At 44.4% G+C, this 19,152-nt stretch overlaps 3 protein-coding genes across 4 annotated transcripts in view; 2 read left to right on the forward strand and 1 right to left on the reverse strand.

Moving 5' to 3' along the window:
* The first annotated feature begins 856 nt into the window (after positions 1 to 856).
* Positions 857 to 2,218, forward strand: LOC128438372 (C-C motif chemokine 20). The gene is made up of 4 exons (XM_053420929.1): positions 857 to 1,017; positions 1,199 to 1,313; positions 1,422 to 1,546; positions 1,640 to 2,218. Exons 1-3 carry the CDS (start codon positions 954 to 956, stop codon positions 1,540 to 1,542), a joined length of 300 nt encoding a protein of 99 aa, XP_053276904.1. The 5' UTR covers positions 857 to 953; the 3' UTR covers positions 1,543 to 1,546; positions 1,640 to 2,218.
* Positions 2,219 to 4,902: 2,684 nt separating this feature from the next.
* Positions 4,903 to 6,941, forward strand: LOC128437725 (C-C motif chemokine 19). Its single transcript, XM_053419936.1, has 4 exons — positions 4,903 to 5,063; positions 6,079 to 6,202; positions 6,283 to 6,394; positions 6,503 to 6,941. Exons 1-4 carry the CDS (start codon positions 5,000 to 5,002, stop codon positions 6,533 to 6,535), a joined length of 333 nt encoding a protein of 110 aa, XP_053275911.1. The 5' UTR covers positions 4,903 to 4,999; the 3' UTR covers positions 6,536 to 6,941.
* Positions 6,552 to 19,152, reverse strand: part of rusc2 (RUN and SH3 domain containing 2) — a 30,630-nt gene continuing 18,029 nt past the window's right edge. For both annotated transcript variants that reach the window (XM_053419934.1, XM_053419935.1), the window contains exons 4-12: positions 15,872 to 16,564; positions 14,271 to 14,441; positions 13,128 to 13,204; positions 12,383 to 12,557; positions 12,156 to 12,261; positions 11,692 to 11,738; positions 10,520 to 11,600; positions 10,154 to 10,318; positions 6,552 to 9,610 (exon numbers count right to left, since the gene is read on the reverse strand). In XM_053419934.1, coding sequence (XP_053275909.1) covers positions 9,409 to 9,610; positions 10,154 to 10,318; positions 10,520 to 11,600; positions 11,692 to 11,738; positions 12,156 to 12,261; positions 12,383 to 12,557; positions 13,128 to 13,204; positions 14,271 to 14,441; positions 15,872 to 16,564 — 2,717 coding nt within the window. In that variant the 3' untranslated portion in view covers positions 6,552 to 9,408. The remainder of the gene's footprint in view (positions 9,611 to 10,153; positions 10,319 to 10,519; positions 11,601 to 11,691; positions 11,739 to 12,155; positions 12,262 to 12,382; positions 12,558 to 13,127; positions 13,205 to 14,270; positions 14,442 to 15,871; positions 16,565 to 19,152) is intronic.

Genomic DNA, 19,152 nt, shown 5'->3' on the forward strand with positions numbered 1-19,152 from the left:
CTCTTCCTACCTCAATGAACGCACTTATAGGGTAACTTGGAGAGGATCTGTGTCTGAACCTTGTCCTCTCACTACTGGGGTCCCTCAAGGTTCAGTCCTTGGTCCTCTCCTCTTCTTTCTGTACACCAACTCTCTCGGCTCTGTCATTCACTCACATGGCTTTTCTTACCATAGCTATGCTGATGACACCCAACTAATTCTGTCTTTTCCCCGATTTGAAACACAGGAAGCAGCAGGAGTCTCTGTCTGACTGACGTCTCTCAGTGGATGTCTGCACACCATCTAAAGATTAACCTTGACAAGACTGAAATACTTTTCCATCCAGGGAAAGACTCTCCCATCCACGACCTGACTATTAACTTTAAAGTGATAATACAATTTTTAAATATAAAGTGTATTTTAAGTCAAAATTAAAAAATAAAGTGTATTTTAGGTAAATATAGAAAGCGCATGCAGAATAAATGTAGAACCGGTGCCCATAGAGATAACAATAGTAATAAAATAATTTATGTGAGACAGTAAACTAATACAAAACTAATTACACTGATCATAGAGATAGGTCACATGGACATAACGCTGCACATGATATTGAATGTCGTCCTCCATTCATGCTTGTGCTCCTCCGTAATGCACTGTGTCACTCTCATGGAAAGTGGGATTGCGTAAAGCGTGGCAGGTATTTCTCATTTCACGTTACCAGATAATTTGCCTCAGGGCGAAAACTGACAAGAGCGACCAGACGATGTTGGCGAGGAACCCAGAGGAGCGTGGGAGTTCAGAGGCGGCCGCCCGGGCACGTGCGCCAATGGTTTCCAGTCAATGTGCCGATCACACTTTCATTTTCACTTGCACACCTGTATAAAGGAACCTGGAGCTCTTCCCTTCTCCACACAGCAGCAGCTTCCCTCCTGAACAGAAGAGTCTCTGAACCCTGAGCTCACTCCTACCAAGACATGGCCTCTCGACTTGCTGCAGCTCTGCTCCTGCTGGGCCTCATCTGCACCGGGCTTTCACGAGGTAAGACCCAGAGAGACAATGTTAGCTGCTCATGTTTAAGCTCTGAGTACAGGTTGCATGGGGTCGTTCTGATGGAAACTGTCATCTCAAACCAGATTTTAGATTTGAATGTATCATTGCATGCGTCTGTTTCTTTAACCCCCCAAACCCCCAGTGAATTAGATTCTCTTTCTCCTTGCAGCTGAAGTTGCGGTGGATTGTTGTCTGAGCACCACGGACAAGTTCTTCCCGCTGATAAGGATTTCAACCTACAAGCTGCAGATAGCCGGGGAGGGCTGTGACATCAGTGCTACTGTGTAAGTATAGATACACATAATGTTTACATGTACTTATTAGTTAAAGAAAAAGTCACAGTACTTTGTTTTTTTCAATTTCCTTCCAGTAATGATTGTTTCCGTTTTCAGGTTCATTACAAAGACTGCAAACACCATCTGCATCGTCCACCCCAGTGAGTCACAGAAGAAGAACAAGTGGGTGAAAGCTCACATTAAACATCTGGATAACAACAGAAAGGCACAGAAGTAATGAGGTAAATTAAAAATTTAGCTCAACTTTACAAACAAAAAGTGCACAAAGTGTTTCTTGCCTCTGCTAATGACTCGCTGCACATCTTGTTTTGCAGGCATGTGGAGAAGTGGACTCTGGGAAAAAGATGAGAACTGAAGAACAAGATTAATTTCCATCTCTGTTCGCAGCCTGGAGGATATTTATTAGAGCTTTGTTTTCTGTGAAGCTGTAAATTGTCCCAGTGCTCACCAATCTCTCATTATCACATTGGGGTTAATTTATTTCTAAGTTAACTAATATTTGTTTATCTTTTGTAACAACAATGGCTAAAATACTTTTATTAGAGTTCTGTAAATCATGCTGCGACCCCGCTCTCAGTGTCTCTCGTCCTCCTGGGGGGTCTCGACCCCTAGATTGGGAAACCACTGCACTAGACGAGCAGAACAGCTGGAGGAGATCCGACAGAATATTGTTCAGTCATATTAATGTTGAAGTTTTGTGTGAGCCTCCATGAGAGTGACTCCAGACACTGGTTTATTGTACAGTTGTGTTTCTTCTCTGAAAACTCATTTCATTCCCATATGAAAATAGAAAGTTACGTTATTTGCTGTCTGAGAAATAACTTGTACAAAGTATTGTGAAAATGTTTGTGTTCTATTATTATTTTACAATAAAGTTTGGTATCAATCTCCAACTTCTAGTTTTCCGACTTTCATTGAAACATCATCACCTTGTTGCCATCAGCAGATATGAGCCCTGAGCCTGAAGCCTGAATGAATCAGCTGCTGCACTTCAGAGTTTAACCAAAGTCATTCGACAAAAACAAATCTGACTCTTAAACTCGATCATTTACATGAGTCTCTAAATTGAACTGAATTCAAAACCTTTAACAGAATTCATTCTTCTTTTTCTTCACATTAAACTGTGAAATATGAGACTTAAGAGACGACAGGAAGTTCTTCCAGCCACTCGACCTCCTCCTGACGGGACAGTGTTCCCGAACTCACAGCACAAAGAGTTATATTGTTAGACGACCCCGGCATTCTGTGGAATTCTCCCACAATGCACGTGGGCTCTGACAGTACAAATGATGAATAGTTTCACGGTATTAGATTTCATTGCAGCTGTTTTATTATGATGGACTGTTACGGCCACACAGAGGGAAAAAAGAAATTACAGGAATAAAGTTACACACAGAGACTGTGAGAAGTCTCGCCTGCTGCAGCAACTTGTGAACTTATACTTCAGGATAAGTTTCACTCATAATGAAACACTTGATATTTATTCTTTTTATAATACAACTTTTTCCTCATTATATTACAACCTAATTCTTGTAATATCATGATTTTCTTTCATTGAACTATGAATTTATTCTTGTAATATTATAACTTTAAAAAAAGTAATTATGACTTCATTGTTGTAATAATACTCTTGTTAAATCACAACTTTATTCTGGTAATATAATGACTTTTTTTCATACCCTGACTTTATTCTTTTAATATTATAACTTATTCATATTCTGACTTTATTCCTTTAACATTATAACTTTTTACAATTAAATTAAGACTTTATTGTTGTAGTCACAACCTTATTCTTGTAATATAATGACTTGTTTCATATTCTGACTTTATTTTCTTAATATTATAACTTTTTACAATTAAATTAAGACTTTATTGTTGTAGTATTACTCTTTTTAAATCCTGTCTTTATTATTTTAATATTACGACTTCTGTCTCCTTGAATTACGACTCACTTCTTACTCGAGCGTCTCACTGAATTTCCCATCACCATCCACCTCCTGCTGACAAATGTATATAAATACTAAACTTCTATGTTGTCGACTCCACATTTGGCATGTTTGCACTTATTAACCTAACCTCAACCTCAGGGAAGACGAAACTCACTGTGCTCATTTCAACACTTGGCAGGATGTCACACTTGGATCAGTTACCATTTGGTTTCCTGCCAGTTTTTTCCTCCGCAAATTTTTTCCTGTAACTGGTTGAGCAGGGAAAATCCAAGAGAGTGAACCCAGTGGGCAAACGTCCAGAGCGGTTTACAAGAAACAGAGAGTTTCTCTTCAGAGGCTCTCAGCCCATTAGTGAACACAGTTAAACATTTGCTCTGGTGATGCAATAAAGCCGTCAAAGCAAAGTGAATGTGATAGAGAGCAAATTAGATATTGGTGAAGTTTATGTCAACACAAAGACACAACTGCTCAGCACTTCCTCAATACAGACCCACTATGCCAATGTTGTGGAATCAGTTCCACTACAGTCGCTGCTGTCGCTTGTCTTTCACATGAGAGTAAATAAACATGGGAAGAGTTTGTTTTTGCTTTGAGTTTTGTTTTGTCTCATTTCTGGTGAAACCACCGAGGCTGAGCGACTGGTTTATGAGTCAAAAACAAGTTCCCTGCAAAGGTTCCAGTGGAGCAATCTTTACCTTTACCTTTAAATCTGATAACATTTATCCAGTAGACTGCGTCAGGGCCTTTAAGCCTCTAACGTGCCTTCAGGCTGCAGCTCATTCAAACTGATCTGTCTGCTCCTGTCCCCCAGCCGATAGCTTCTACCGGATCCAGTTTCTGATGACGTTGAACCGGGTAGTCTGGACATTTTCAAGGGGTCCCCTGGAGGACAGAAGAGGACGTGGACAACACGGGGTCCGGATGGAGACCCCGCTGACCAGAGCCAGGGGCAGTCAGCCACCTTGCCCACCCTTTTGCAACGCCCCTGCCCAGCAACACAAACAATGCCCTGTCACGCCTGCAGCCGGATCATGAGATGTCCGTCCACACTCATGATTTGTCTTTTCCTTTGTCGTGGGTCCCTGCTGACATCTTTTCCTGAGTTCACAGGTGATGTCCTGCCTGCTCCTGTGTCAGTGGTGCCCGGGGGGGGGGGGGTTCCAGAGTCGACCCTCCAAGCCAATGTCTCGATCCCATCCCAAATCTCACCTATACCCCGGTCTGTCTGTGAGTTGGGGGGGCCTGGACTCAACAGTCCATGATCTGCCACAGTGCAACTTATTCAAACGTTTGTTATTCGTATCTAAGTTCTCCAGGCGGGGGTGGAAATCACAAACCTGACCTGATGAACTCCCATGAGGGACGTATGGTCACCGCAGAGTTAAATCAGAAAGTGTGTTTTGTGTGTGTGTTCAGAGATTAGTGTGTTTGTGACCCGTGTCAAACGTTTCCTGTTCCCTCCGAGCAGCCGAGCCTGTTTGACAAAGGCTGGGAACCGATAAAAGAAAGAGAAGAGGGACTTTTCCCTTCATGTTGGGAGGGGTCAAGACCTGAGCTGGACTGGAGATGAGGTTGAGATTTAAGAGGGGGGGGGGGGGTCAGAGGAGTGGCCTGTAATATTAAAAGTGAAACCAAGTGGACAGTGTCGTGTATATAAACACTGACACACATCCAGTCTGTCACCACTGAGCCTCAGGGACGACTTCACCAGCTCAGCGACCAGACATGGCTCTGTGGGGTGACTCCAAGCTCTTCTTCTGCATCTTCTTCATCAGCTGCTACTGCACAGGTGAGGCTCATCTCTTTTTACTACAAACTAACACTTTAATCTGCTCATCTCTCCGAAGCAGTGAAAAGACCCGTGAAATCGTCTTAAGTTGTGTGTTTACAGAGATAACAGGATGTGAAGGATCCAAACAAATCCACTCGGCACGGCTCCAGAAACAAGCAGCTGCTTCCTCTGCTTCTCTTCACAGCTTACACCCACTAACTTTTAATCTGAATAAACCCAGACAGAAATCAAATTAATTTCAGTTAATGTCTTAAAATATGTTTCAAATAAACATTATGTAATAATGATTTTTACTTTTAAACACACTGAGGCTGCAGAGAGAAGCTGCCGGTGTTTCCCTCTGTTCAGTAGAACTGTAGGTGGAAGTTCAAGATTAACTCTGAATTACAAGTGACATTGTGCGTGTGTGTGTCTGTGTGCCGACAATGTGCCCTTGAGCAAGTTTCTGACTCATTTCCTTCTCAGACTTTTGGAGCAAATACAGTCGTTAGATAAATTGATGGATCGGCTAATTATTGCAACTCTCTCCAGATACTTTTACAATGCTTTAAAATGCTTTTTAAACATTAGAGCAAGAATTAAAAACTTTTTTATTGTATTTTAGTCTCTGATGATGCATTTAAATCCTTAAAAATTTGTTTTTTACGAGGCAGGGGCCAAAGAATTAGAGATAAACTCTGATTAGAAGCTGTTTTGAAACTGTGTGTTATGACCGATCTCAATAAAAGACACACACACACACACACAGCAGCGTACTCTTAATAACCTCATAAACAGAAGAGCTTCTGCATCTAAATAGTGGTTGTATAAATGGTTTGTATATAATAACATCAACTTTGTGAGTTGCTTACAATGGCTCTGACAGAAAGTGGCTCCTCCTCCTCTGTGTTCAGCAGCACTGTGAACGTTGTGCTGTGGTGGAACAACGACACCCTGAGCTCACAGAGGGATAAAGCTGTAAATCATCTTATAGGTTGAAAGTCAGACTGATCTCTTCTTCTCTGTGGTTCAGTGACATTAGCTCAGATGCCCATGGACTGCTGCCTGAGCGTCAGGAACAAGGCGATAGAGCGACGGCTGATCGTGGACTACAGTCATCAGATCAAAGGACACGGCTGCTCTATCGATGCTACCATGTGAGTTCAGTCTGTGTTTAATAGGTTTAACCAGCAGGGGGTTTCATCCACCTGACCTAAATGACCTGGTGTCGTTGCAGCCTGCTGACCAGACGTGGCCGGAGGCTCTGTGTCCCCGCCCACGAACCCTGGGTCCACAAGGTGATGAGCCACGTGGACCGCCTGAAGGAGCGCTGCAGGGGAAACTGCAAGGTACCGGAACTCGGCTGCTCTGACCTCACATCTCAAAGTGTTTTAATAAAGCTGCAAACTTACAATCATAGCACCGGTGAATTTACTGTGTTTTTGTTTTGTTAACAGAGCAAACGCTCGGCCAAAGGGAAGCAAGCTTGACCTCTGACCCCTTCAGCCACCTTGACGACAGCAATGGGCCGCTCCGAGTCAGGGAGGAGACGCAGTGACTCAAACCAACTTAAATAATAAATCATTATATTGAGGCAATTACTTCTTATACTAAACAGCCATTTCTCTATTTTTGTACGTTTGTGTTGTTACATACATTTCTGTTTCGAGTGGAAAAAATATAAATTAAAAAGTGAGTTTTTATATAATTTAAAATTTTATTTTAGGCATTTTTGTTTGAGAAAAAAAGGAGTGAGGAATACAAAATGTGAATGAGTGCGTGTGTGTCTCATCAAACTGTGAAGAGGTGAACTCCTCAGGCAGCTGCAGAGTGTTGGGATGGATTCAAATGATTGTTGAGCATTTTCAGAATAAAACGAGTTTCCTGTCAATCCTGCCAATGTCTCTGGTTCTTTGTTTGTGAATCTAAAGTAAATAATCTTTATTTTTCTGTTTGCTTTCTTTGAATCTCATCAATGCTGGAGATAAGATGATTGATTTGATGTCTTTTTAGTTTTTCATAACAACATATCATATAGTCTTTCTTGGTTCATATCCAATCTTTCCACCAAGTTTCATGGAAGTCTGTTCCGTAGCTTTTATATAATTCTGCTGACAAACAAACAAACTGTGAAAAGCTTTTTGTGGAGAGTGCGTTGAGGACAAAAGACACAGGAGCAGGTTTGTGATCACGTGAGCACTTTGTTATTGAACATCCACAGTAGTTTGATAAGGTCGTACACATCCTATATCCTGGACACAGAGAGAAGAGCAGGGTCGCTGACGGTATTTACAGAGCGAGAGAAACCCGACGACTCACAACTCAAATCAAAAAGCGAATCTGTCTTCTCCTCCTCGTCTCTAAGGGTGTGATCGTGTCTTTCTGCTCCGGCCACCAGCCACACCTCATTTCCAGTCCGCAGGTTGTTAGCACTGAATCTAAAGCTTATACTCGCTTCCTGTATGAAACAGGAAATGCATTAATAACATGTACACATATAGATCTATGGCAGAAATTAACCACTGAAGGGTTTAAATATATTTACACTTCAGCGAGAATTAAATATTAAAATCATTTTGGTGAAATTCAATTTAAAAAAAAAAAAAATTATACATACAAATAAAAACTGTACAGTAATGCAACCAAGAGGGAAAAAAATAAACAAAATGGAAGAATTATATCCCATGTAAGTTTTTCAAAAACTACACAAGCATTCATTTATTTAATAAATGTACATTGATTTCACCTGTTTTTAATGTGTAATATGTTTGGACCGCGCGTCTGTTTACACTCTATTGCCTTAAGTTGTACTTCACGGTCAACTCATTAAGAACCTAAGGCCACATTTTACACCGTGTACGTCCCAGCACAGGACGGGTTTCCCTTTAGACGTCAAAAAATATCACCACAGAACACGCCTCTGTTTCTCCACTACACTCTGAAGTCCAGAGTAAACATCCACGTAGATGTATTATATAAAATAAACTGTAACGTCAAGACGAGTGTTTGGGCCTCAAGCGCTTTAAGGCATAAATAAGATCACCGACCCCATTTTTCTAAATGCAAAAAGTAATGAGCAATACATTTTCAAAAACCAGAATCACACTCAGGAGAGCGCATCGATCATTTCAACTGATAAGTCCTTGCCAGCTTTTCCAGGATTAACGACTCTTGCTTAAATTGCTCGGGACTTGATGAAAATGACAAAAAATTAAAACTTTTCAATATTAAAGGAAGTTAAAGAAAAATCCTGGATTCGCCTCTAAATTGAATTCTTTCTCGTTCTGTCCTTCCAGCAAGTTTCGAGGAAACGTGTTCAGTAGTTGAACAGACGGGAGAAAACCCAACATCCTTGGGGGACGTGCAAAGACATCACCACTGCTCATTGGACGTCTTCCCCTGTTTTCTGTGCATTTAGATACTTGCCTTGGGAAGTCAAATTTTTGCATTTACAAAAACGAAAGGCGGACTGATCAAACTGCACTGAAGCATTTCGTGTTTTCAGATGAGATTAGAGATCAGATTTTAGGGGCGATAGATAGTTTAAATGCTCCAAAACCACATCAGCCATTTGCTCGACCCAGCCATGAGCAGAGAGGAAGAAGAATCATCCATCGCTTCTTCTCCACAGAAGCAGGAGCAGTGATCAGGGACGACAGATGTGGAATAAAAAAACTCTTTCACCCGAGTTAAACAGGCGTCTAAAAACACATCAGCGAGGTTTTATCCTCTGATCATAATCATAAGAATAACAATTTGCCGAAAACAAACACACGTCTGCAGAGGTGGAACAAGTTTTGCTTTTACAACCATCTTGAATCTTCACCTGAAAAAGTAAAAGAATAAGGATTTGCAGATTCTACGTGAATTGAAGTCGTCAGTCGGCACGAAGCAAGCGACGGGACATCGAACCAAACTGTGTTCAGAGTGCGGCGCAGCGCTGTGAAAGTAAAGACGGTACGGCAAAGTGCAGCTAGGCGTGGTGCAGAGCATATATATATATATATATCATACGTGTGTCGGCCCTCCTTGTTTAGTTGGAAGTAAAGATGGATGTTGTTCACACGGGTTTTTAAACTTGTGTCACTTGAGAGAGAGAAGAGTGTCTTCCAGAGTCTTTGGGTTTGTTTTGTTGATCGGGTCTTTTGGTTGTTTTGTTTGGATGTTTGCATGCGTACATGTCTCGGTTGAAGCCTTGGAGTCGACGGGAGTCCGTGTTGGAGGCTGCATGCTTCCCTTGCATATGTCTGTACAACGTCATATGTTTATTTTCAGTTTTCCCTTTTTTCAGAGAGCAGATTTTTCCCCGTGTGTCCGGAGCTGTTTGTCTTTGTCTTTTACTTTGTTCGGTCTCGGCTGCGGCTCAGCAGAGACCAGCGGCGTCCTGGCTGTCGTCCATGCTGTCCAGGGTGACGTAGATGATGGGAACCAGCCCCCGGGTGGAGCCCAGGGAGCAGAGCAGCCAGTCGGGATCGGCTTTGCTCAGGACCAGCAGGACGTCGCCCTTGTTGAAGCTCAGCTGGCCGGGCTCGGTGGCGATGTGGTGGCACAGAGCCCGGACTTCACTGAGGAACCAGGAGAGGACAGATGAGAGATGAGTCTTAAACACATCTGATTAAACAAAGCTCCTCAGTTCTGTTAATTTACTGCATTTCTTCTTTGTCTTGTTGGATTTAAACTTTGGTTTTTGGGCTGAAACTGTGACGAATATTTTCTTTTCTAATCATCTGTTCTTTAAAATGCAAATTCTTTCCAAATGATGAAAATATATTTGATTTAAAAAAAACTGTGGACACTTTAACTACCTTCACACATGACATGTACTTTAATTCCTTATATTTGATCAATCAAACCTTATTAATACAGCATCTTTCAAACAAATCAAATGCACTTGAATTAAAAATGAGTTGAAAAACATTCTGACACTAAACTTGTAGAATGAGAAAACGATAATGATATAAAAAACATATACAAATAATAAAGCCATGAAATCTGTTGTTTTATTTCATAAAATAAAGTTTATATTGTTGTTCTATAGCTTCATTTTGAAGTATGAAACTGGATGAGTTGAGGAACACGTGTTTGACGGATCAGGACGACTCGCTCACCACAGAGGCTGTCGTTTGGCTTCAGGTGGTTTGGTGGTCCTCGGTGGGGGGGGTGTGCTCTGGGTGGGAGGAGTCAGAGGCTCCGTCCTCTTCACGCTGCCTCCGATCGTCTGGGCCACGAGGTCGAGGACGGACATGTCCAGACCGAGCCAGCCCGACGGAGGTCTGAGGGACGGAGGACAAGAAGAATTAGATTAAGGTTGAGACTTGAGGTTCAAAGATGAGTCTAATAATTCTGTATTCATCTCAGCTGCGACAAATCCCAGGAAAACACTCTGACCTCCCTCCAGTAACTTGTGGGAGATAATGTGTGAACTTGTGTTTTTGATGTCTCTTGTTGTAAAGCTCTTCAGAGTCTGAACCCACCTGCTCCTCTGACTTCTCGCCCTCTGCTCAGCTGCCTCCGCTCTGGAAGGAGAACCGAGACTCGCTCCGAAGAGCCTGCCCCAACGCAGGCCCTGTCCCTGTGAGGGGCTCTCCAGCTGGGCTGCAGCCGGGGCCCTGGGGCCCGTGACCTCCACAGGTTTCGTCTCCTTCTCCTGGTTGAGAACAGACTCCGGGGGGCTGCCCATCCACGAGGGTCTCCCCCCCCGGGGTCCGCCCGACTCCTCGCTGGAGCTGCTGTTGCTCTTCCTGCTCCTGCAGCCCTCCCCTTCTTGGCTTGACTCCGCCCCCTCCACCACGCCCTCCCTGGTGGGCGGGAGCCGGCCCTGGCGTCTCTCCGATGATCTCTTCCTCTTCTCGGTCTTCACGAACTTGGTCTTCTCCGTGGATTGGTCGATGTAGACCTGGGAGGACTGCATGAGCTGGTACCACCACCCCGCCTGTCTGTCCTGCAACTGACGCCCTTCGTCAGCCGGATCCCTCTCCTTTGTCTTCCTCCCGTCCTTCTCTTGTCCATCCTCCCCTTCTCCCTGGCTCTCCTGGCCCACACCTTTCACCCTCTCCTCACTCATCCCCCTCTCCTTCCACAGATTGGAAAACCCTACCTCCATCGTCGACTGTCTGCTAACAGGTCCAGCTGTCATGCTCTCCGTTGCCTCCCCCTCCTTCCTCACACTGGATTTGAACCCCCACCCCTCCCTTCTGGACTTGGCTCCTTCCATCCTCGGCCACGTTCCCTCCCGCCTCAGCCCCGCCCTCTCCTTCTTCAGCTCGCCGCTCGAGTCTCTGACCATTTCGCTCACGGTGGTGCTCCACCCTCGCATGAGCTGGAAGGTGGAGCGAGCCGACTGGTCGACGCTCTGGCCCGCAGAGCACAGCTGCTCCTTGCGACGCAGGTGCTCCTGGCCCTTTTGGAGGAGGTGCGGCTCGAACAGGAGGTCCAGGTCGAAGGGGAGCAGCGACAGCGGCTGCAGCAGGAGGAGGAGCTCCTCGAAGAGAGGCTGGCAGGCGCCCTGCGACAGGGGAAGGAAACCCCACGGGCTGTAGTGTGCTGCTATGATATCTGAGGAAAGGGAAACAGAAAAAAGAATCAGAGGTGGATTCAAGATTCAAGAGGTGTTTGAAGATGAAAAACAACGCACACGTTATCTCACCTTCATGTGTGTAGAGGTGACTGAACCAGAACTCCAAAGATTTCAGGCTGAAATAGACGATAAGTCAAACATTGAATATTAAAGATAACAGCAGGAAGCCGGCGAGACCTTTCTCCACCTCAATCTAATCAGTTCATCGTAAGTGGACGTTTTAGCCAAATATTAAAGGAATCCCCTTAAGGCGTTTTTTAAGATAATGTGTTAAACTTGTGACCTTATACCAACAAAGATCTAATCAGTTGAACTGAGGAAATTCCCTCAAGGGGTTTTTGTGACATTGTGTTGACAAGAGTGAAACGGACGCACAACCCTAACCCCAACGCCTCAGGTCACTGGAGGAAAGTCCTGAACTGAAAAAACATCATTTTGACCATTTTACTGAACTTCTTGAATATTCTAACTTCCAGGTTCTCAGTCGTTTTCCCAGTGAAAGAGGAAACTGACTAAAAGGAGAAGTGACTCACTTGAGCAGACCGAAGATGAAGGAGTTCATCCTCATGCTGTGGCTGCTGAGCTCGGAGAACTGGCTCACCTTCGAGAACAAGCTGTGGAGGACACGAGTGGACGGGCCTGACGGAGACAAACGGAGAGACTCACACACGCATGACAGGCTGCTTGTTCTCTAATTTAATCATGATCCAGTAACTGTCGCGTGTCGGTAAACAGATATTCATCTCCTGCTCCTCCTCACCCAGCTGAGTGGAGGCCTCCACCAGGCTCCAGGGCTGACAGCGCCGCTGCCCGATGATCAGGTCCAGCACGTAGGCCTTCAGGCCGTCCTGCAGCACGTCCTGCAGGGCCGGGCACAGGTACTTCAGGATGAGGTGCCCCACGTTGGGACTCACCCAGCTGTTCCCCAGCTTCGCCTGGAGAAACATTACGAGGGATACAGGGAAAGTAGAGGGACATGTCAAGATATGGAACTTTGCATTTAGGCTTAAGAAAGAAACAAATTTAATTCACCGATTCTCTGAATCTGCTTCTCTGCTCTGAGATTTATCTGGAGCCTCGTTTGTTTAACGTCTTATTGGCTCCGAGATAAAAAACAAACTCACAAGAGACAAATTAAATGTCTCATATTAAAAAGCAGTGATTGTTGCCTGGTTCTTTCAAAAATAAAATCAAGCAACAGATCAATAACAATCCAAAGAAAAGATATGACTGTTACAGATTCACTGACACACTGATGCAACACTGTTATAAGGTAAAAAGACTGTAATGATATAATATATAAAGTATATATTTATAGCAGTTTACACCTGAAATCAAAATCTTTCCTTTAATCACATGTCACACCAGCCGTGACTAAGAGGAACTCAGGTCAGAGTTCTGGCGCCATCTGTCTGTGAGATCTCTGCACTTCACCTGCTTTTAACTCAATCATTCTAATACTGTTTCTTTTAAAGAACATTAATCAACCACTGATGAACACTCACCTTCACGTCTGGATCTCGACTGGTTCCGAAATGAGCCACAATCAGATCCACTGCTGTGTTCACGGCTTTCACCAAAGCTGACGAGAGAGAGAGAGAGGAAAACCAAACATGAACCTCAACCTTTGACCTCTAAAGTTCTAATCAGGTGAAGTGAATGAACTAAATTTAAGAAATTCCCTGAAGGTGTTTCTAGAAATAAAATGTAAAAGATAAAGTTACCTATAGATTAATAACAAACTGTGTCTCTTGGCTGCTGATGGATAAAAACACACCTCTTGGAGGTTATATCTGAAGTCAGGGTGAGAAAGGTTCAGTTAATGGTGTCTTGCTCGAGGACACTTCAGCAGTTAGGGAGTAAAACCTGGATGCTCCTCATGAAGGATGTCTTACGACCCCCTGCTTCTTCAACAGGCCTCTAATGAGGCTCCTCACTGTCGAGTGGCCTCTTCACACAGAGGACGTCTCTCTGGTGAAACATCATCACCCTCACCCACACCGTGTGGACATGCGGTGGATTTGATTCTCCACTGAGATTCAACTACAGGTCGTTTCTAACATCGGAGAGAGACAGTTATAGAAGCAACCACTGAAAATCAGTTTTCTGGTCATTTTAACTTTAACTTTTACGATGTTGCACTGCATCAATAGCTTTATAACCTGGTATCACGTGACTGCATATCGTTTATTCTGTAGAAAACTAGTTTTCATATCGCCAACACAGATAAGGAGATATCTGCGACAGGCTCATATTGGCTGAGATCAGAAAACTGATATATAAAGACAGAGGCAATTGATCAGATAATCACACAACTATAAACCTCAGAAATAGAGAAATAAATACATGTAGTAATACAGAGAGTATGGACTGTATGTATAACTCTGCACTAGTGTCATACTAGTCTGAAGGCTTGAGTTCAATCAGGATGAAGTTCAGACACTTATCTTTCTGAACTTTAAATTACTTTGATAAAGTGATTAAATTCATTCGCTTCTAAAAGTTCATGTGGAAAAGAGATGCTCCACAAATACAGAGTCGCTGAGTGAATGAAGGCAGCGAGTTACAACCTCTTTCTAATATATATATATATATTTATATATAGAGAGAGAGAGAGAGATTATTTATAACCAAGTAGCAGGGCTCACCTCTCTTCAGCGACAGGTCCACAGTGATGTGGGACTGTGAGGAAGAGCGGGAGGATGATGAAGAGGAGGCGTCGGGGGAGAGGCAGAACTCCTCCGGCGGCTTCTCGGTCATGGAGAAATAGTCCGGCAGGAAATCGGTGTAGCTCTGCTGGAGCTTAGCTGATTGGCCGGCTGCGGAGACACACACGCAGAGACACAATAAGACACAACACAACATCGACACACATCAAGTCGAAGCATTTTCAGGATCTGCAGGTGTAACGTGGAGGAAAAAAACACTTTTATAAATCGTCATAATTCTGACAATAAGACAATTGGCACCATTAATCCGTCCCAGCGTGTAGCCACAGGGCGCCGCTGGGAAATCGAACACGTTGCGCCTGGCAGGCCGTGTCCCCCCGCCCCTTCGGGTGTCAGTGCTGCTGGACAGGACAGATCCACCGCCGGAGACCCTCTCCAGCCCCAGTGGGTTTCGCCGGCGGTACTCCCTCCATTTGAGGGCTTGAGGAGAGAGGTGGTGAGCTGTCAGGGAGGGGGGGGGGGGGGGGGGGGTGTTCAGATCATGGCGGATGGGGGGGGATGGTGGTTTATTGAGAAGATGGATGGATGAGATGTTTGGGGTAAAAGAAGAGGAAGATGAGGATAAGGTGAAGAAGATAATAGTCCATGCATGAAGGAGGGAAGACAGAGAAAAAGAGAGAAAGATAAGAGAAACTTCTAAAAAGACATTTAATTCATATCTGTGACGTGAAGTGAAAACGTCACAAAAACGATCAAAATTAAATGTTTCATTTTCTAAAATTGACAAAAAAAATCGGAATCAAAACAGGAAGGAAATCCAGAGTTTAGAGATCAGATGTAAAGTCATGAAGAACAGAACAGGAGCACAGACACAGAGAGGGCAGACAAACTGTAAAAGCTCATTCCTGCTTTTACAGTTTGTCCTGTGAAGCAGCCGCAGCAGGTTGTTAGGTCCGACTCCTTTAAACAGGAACATGTGGGGAACATCCAGGTGAGGGGCGGAGCCTGTAGAGCAGCAGGGGCGGAGCCTGTAGAGCAGCAGGAGGCGGGACATGATGTATAAACTCTGCTGTGGAAAGATCAGTGTTGTTGTTTACAGCTCATCCACACCGGCGTCGGCCCTCATCACCAGAACATCTGGAATCTCCTCGTCTGTCCAAGTTGACGTCTTCGTCCTCTACGTGTCCGGCTCCTCTTCTTCATCCTGAGATATTTGTGTTCTTCCAGTTTCACGTCACGTGTTAGAAACCTCGTCCACACGTCCACTCGCTCACTGGGAAGCTTCCACACATTGTCCTGCTGGTTTCTCTCATGGACTCACTCTGACTTTTTTACACAAAAGGAGCAACTCAACATAATTTGATCCTCATTATGTGAAAACAAAACAAAGATCAAAGAAGTTATATATAATAAAAATAATGCTAAATGCCTTTTGAACCAAACCAGGCTCGAGATCTTAACGGAAATATTGTTGGAGTTTGTCAACATTTAAAATGTGACTTTCATCTCCCAGAGCACCAGCAGCTTTTACTTTATACACAACATGAATAATAATAATATTAATAATTTCTGGAACCTACCATTCTGTGCCCTGACTCCAGAGCCTTTGCTTCCCTCGCCGTGTTTCCCAGAGTCCACACATCCCAGTGGACTCAGCATGTCACTGTGCAGCGCTGGTAAACTGGTCGGAGCTCCACGGTGGAAGCAGTGTCCCTGCACCGCCGGCAGCATCGGTGGCACCGCCCCCCTCTTCACCCCCAGCGATGGAGGCGGAGGGGTCGACGGTGACCGTGCTGAACCCCCGCCCTGTTTTGGGGAGTGCAGGGGGCTGAAGCCGGCTGACAGCGGGCAGGAGGGGCTGTGGGGCGGCTGGGGGCTGGGGCTGCAGGTGGAGCAGGTCCCAGAGCTGGGCGCCCCCTGGAGGCGAACCGGGGAGTAGCTCCCGAGAGGAGAGGGACGAACTGATCCAGGGGGAGGGGCTTCCCCGGCCAGAGCCCCCTGGTAACTGCGCACATTTTCAGCCGCATCCTCCCCATCATCCCCCACCACACCACCAGAACCAGAACCAGAGCCGGATCCAGAACCAGAACTGGAGCGAGCCTGCATCCCTGAGACGTAACCCGTGAGCAGGGGCAGCAGGGGCTTGGGCTGCGGGGGCTTAGAGGCAAACTGGTGGTGGAAGGTGAAGGGCTGGATGGGGAGGGTGGTGGGCCGCTGGTCCAGGGTGTACCGGACCACCGCCGGAGGAGTGTCTGATGAGCTGGAGAGGCCCCCTGGTGGAGAGGAGAGGAAGAGGTTACGTTTCTATTTCACAAATGATTATAATTAAAATCAAGATATCTAGATTTAAGCGAGTGAACTTTAACAAATGTTCAAAATAAATAAATCATGTCCAGGACGGAGTATTTATTGAGTCCAGCCCTCTTTTTGTCATATTTCATCAAAAGATTTTGTGAAATGCTTCAATAATCCATCTTTTATCTCATGACTCAGTCAGAACAGGTAAACTAAATCAAAGCAAACAAAGTATTTAAAATAAGCTGCATCTAAAAAACACAATATAAGAAATACCTCTTAGAATAGAACAATATAATTCACGAGCACCCCAATCTGCCGCCTCCATAACTTTCCCCATCATTACCTTCAAATGAGTGTTTCAAGTCATTAGAGTGAATTAGGTTTACATGGGTGTACCTAATATACTGGTCTCTTCTCAGTTCAGGCTTTAATTCACAGGGCAAACTAAGTTTAACTACATTACTGATAATTAATTTTATATTAGTGCAGTGTTTCCCATAGTGAAGGTGCTCAAAGACATTTAAAAACATAATATTATCGTGGTTATTTTGATTAATATTAACATTACGAATATTTGTGATGACTATTTATTGGTTTTACAGAACAACCATTTGACAGCTTGTTCACATTGAAACAATAGAGCTGCCTTCACTTCACTGTTGTGCTACATTCTGGTGAATGTACGAATCAGGTTGTCGGCCTCAGAGTCTGAAGTTGAGAAAGTTTGGGAAGTTTTGTTTTCATATAAAATGTCTAAATTAAGTCCCATAACAATTTTCTAAAATACAAGTTGACAGTTAAAATGACTTTGTCCAACCAACAGCACTGAGATGTTTAAATTACAGAGATAGAATATTACATTAACATGTCAGGAGGTGAAACCTGATTCATTAATCGATGAATCGTTTCTGACTAAACTGCACAAACACGAAGGTTGAAAATGAAACCTGAAATACAGACGAGCAGAAAACTGCCCAGTCATGAGTCACAGGGTTGAACAGGTCTGTTATCACCGTCCACCATCGACCAGTGTTAGAGAGTCTGACCGCTCCCCCACATGCACACAGAAATACACACACACACACACACAAGCGCGTTCACAGAAACACACAAAACACACAACAAACACAGACTAGACCTGGAGGCTCTGCAGTCAGGAGACACCAGCAAGGAGAAGGAGGCCTTATTCTGTTTTCTACCAGTGTGTGCGTGTTTGTGTGGATGTGTGTGATCCCAGTGCAGTGTGTGACAGAGTGTGTGTGTGTGTGACACAGTGTGTGTATGTGTTTGTGACTTCAGCAGTGTTGCGCAAGCTGTTTGTCGTTCCCTAATGCCAACCCACCAATGTCACCTGAGCTGGGTGCTGTACTGCCTTATGGCCACAGGAGGTGCTGTGGACACATGACGGAGGGGAGGCACACACACACACACACACACCTACCGAGCCTCAGCCCACATTGGAGATGGAGAAAAGAAACGCTCCCTCCCCGTCTCTCCTCTATCTGCTCCGTCATCCCTCGTCCTCCCTCTCTGCACCCTCCTCCATCTCCATCTCTCTCCCTCCCTCCCTCCCTCTCTCTCTCTCTCTCTCCCTTCCTCGCTCTCTTTCTCTCTCCCTCCCTCCCTTCCTTCCTCCCTCTCCTCTCTCTCTCTCTCTCCCTCCCTCCTTGCCTCCCTCCCTCTCTCCCTCCATCTCTTCTCCTCCATCAGGCGGTTGCAGACCTTTTCTTTTTCACAGCATCATGTCAGCATCATTAGCGGGCGAGCTGCTTCCCTGAGGCTTTTAAAGAGGCCTGTGTGCTGCAGCTGACTGATGTCAAGTCTGATGAATAATATATTTGCTGTGCGATGCGGCGCAGCCTCTCATTATAACATTTAACCATCTCCGTGTGTGTGGAGACAAAGTGAAGAGCATGTTTTTCAGACTCAGGTGAGACACGCCTTGTTTTCAGGGACGACCCCCCCGACTTCCACATCGTCGACTGAAAAGCTTCAAGCCATAAAAACATGGAATCCATTCTCTACTTGAAAACCGCTGCAGGTTTATGTATCAATAATAAATTACTCTAATGATCATATCCTGAAACCATCAATTTAAAGTCTCATAATTTCTGTATATTTTTCAATATCACAATACATCCCAGCTGATTCAATGCTAAACAAATGATTTGGAAAGATGTGGACGTTTTGAAGCTGATTCTGTTTCAGATCATGACAAAGCGGTCGGATCCAGGGATATTTGTACCACTTTGTTTTGATATTGCACAATATGACTTTTGTATTATTTTGTCCAAGAGATTCTTGATCTTGTCATATTTAAGGATTTGATATCTATGAGTGTGAGTAACTTGGTGCAGCTTGATTGAATTTAGTTTCATGAGCTCTTTCCACTGAGGGACTTTCTTTGGGTAAAGAGTCTTTGGGTGGAGGAATGAATATCCACATTCCTGCAGACTGAGCTTCACACAGTCAATCCACTCTGCAGACACCAGGTTCATTTAGTTCTCCAGTTACAGGACTGACATTAACAATGTGAGTAAATGAAGCAGAAAATAATACAGGT

The sequence above is a fragment of the Pleuronectes platessa genome, chromosome 4 (assembly GCF_947347685.1).
Source record: "Pleuronectes platessa chromosome 4, fPlePla1.1, whole genome shotgun sequence".
NCBI classification, from domain to species: Eukaryota; Metazoa; Chordata; class Actinopteri; order Pleuronectiformes; family Pleuronectidae; genus Pleuronectes; species Pleuronectes platessa.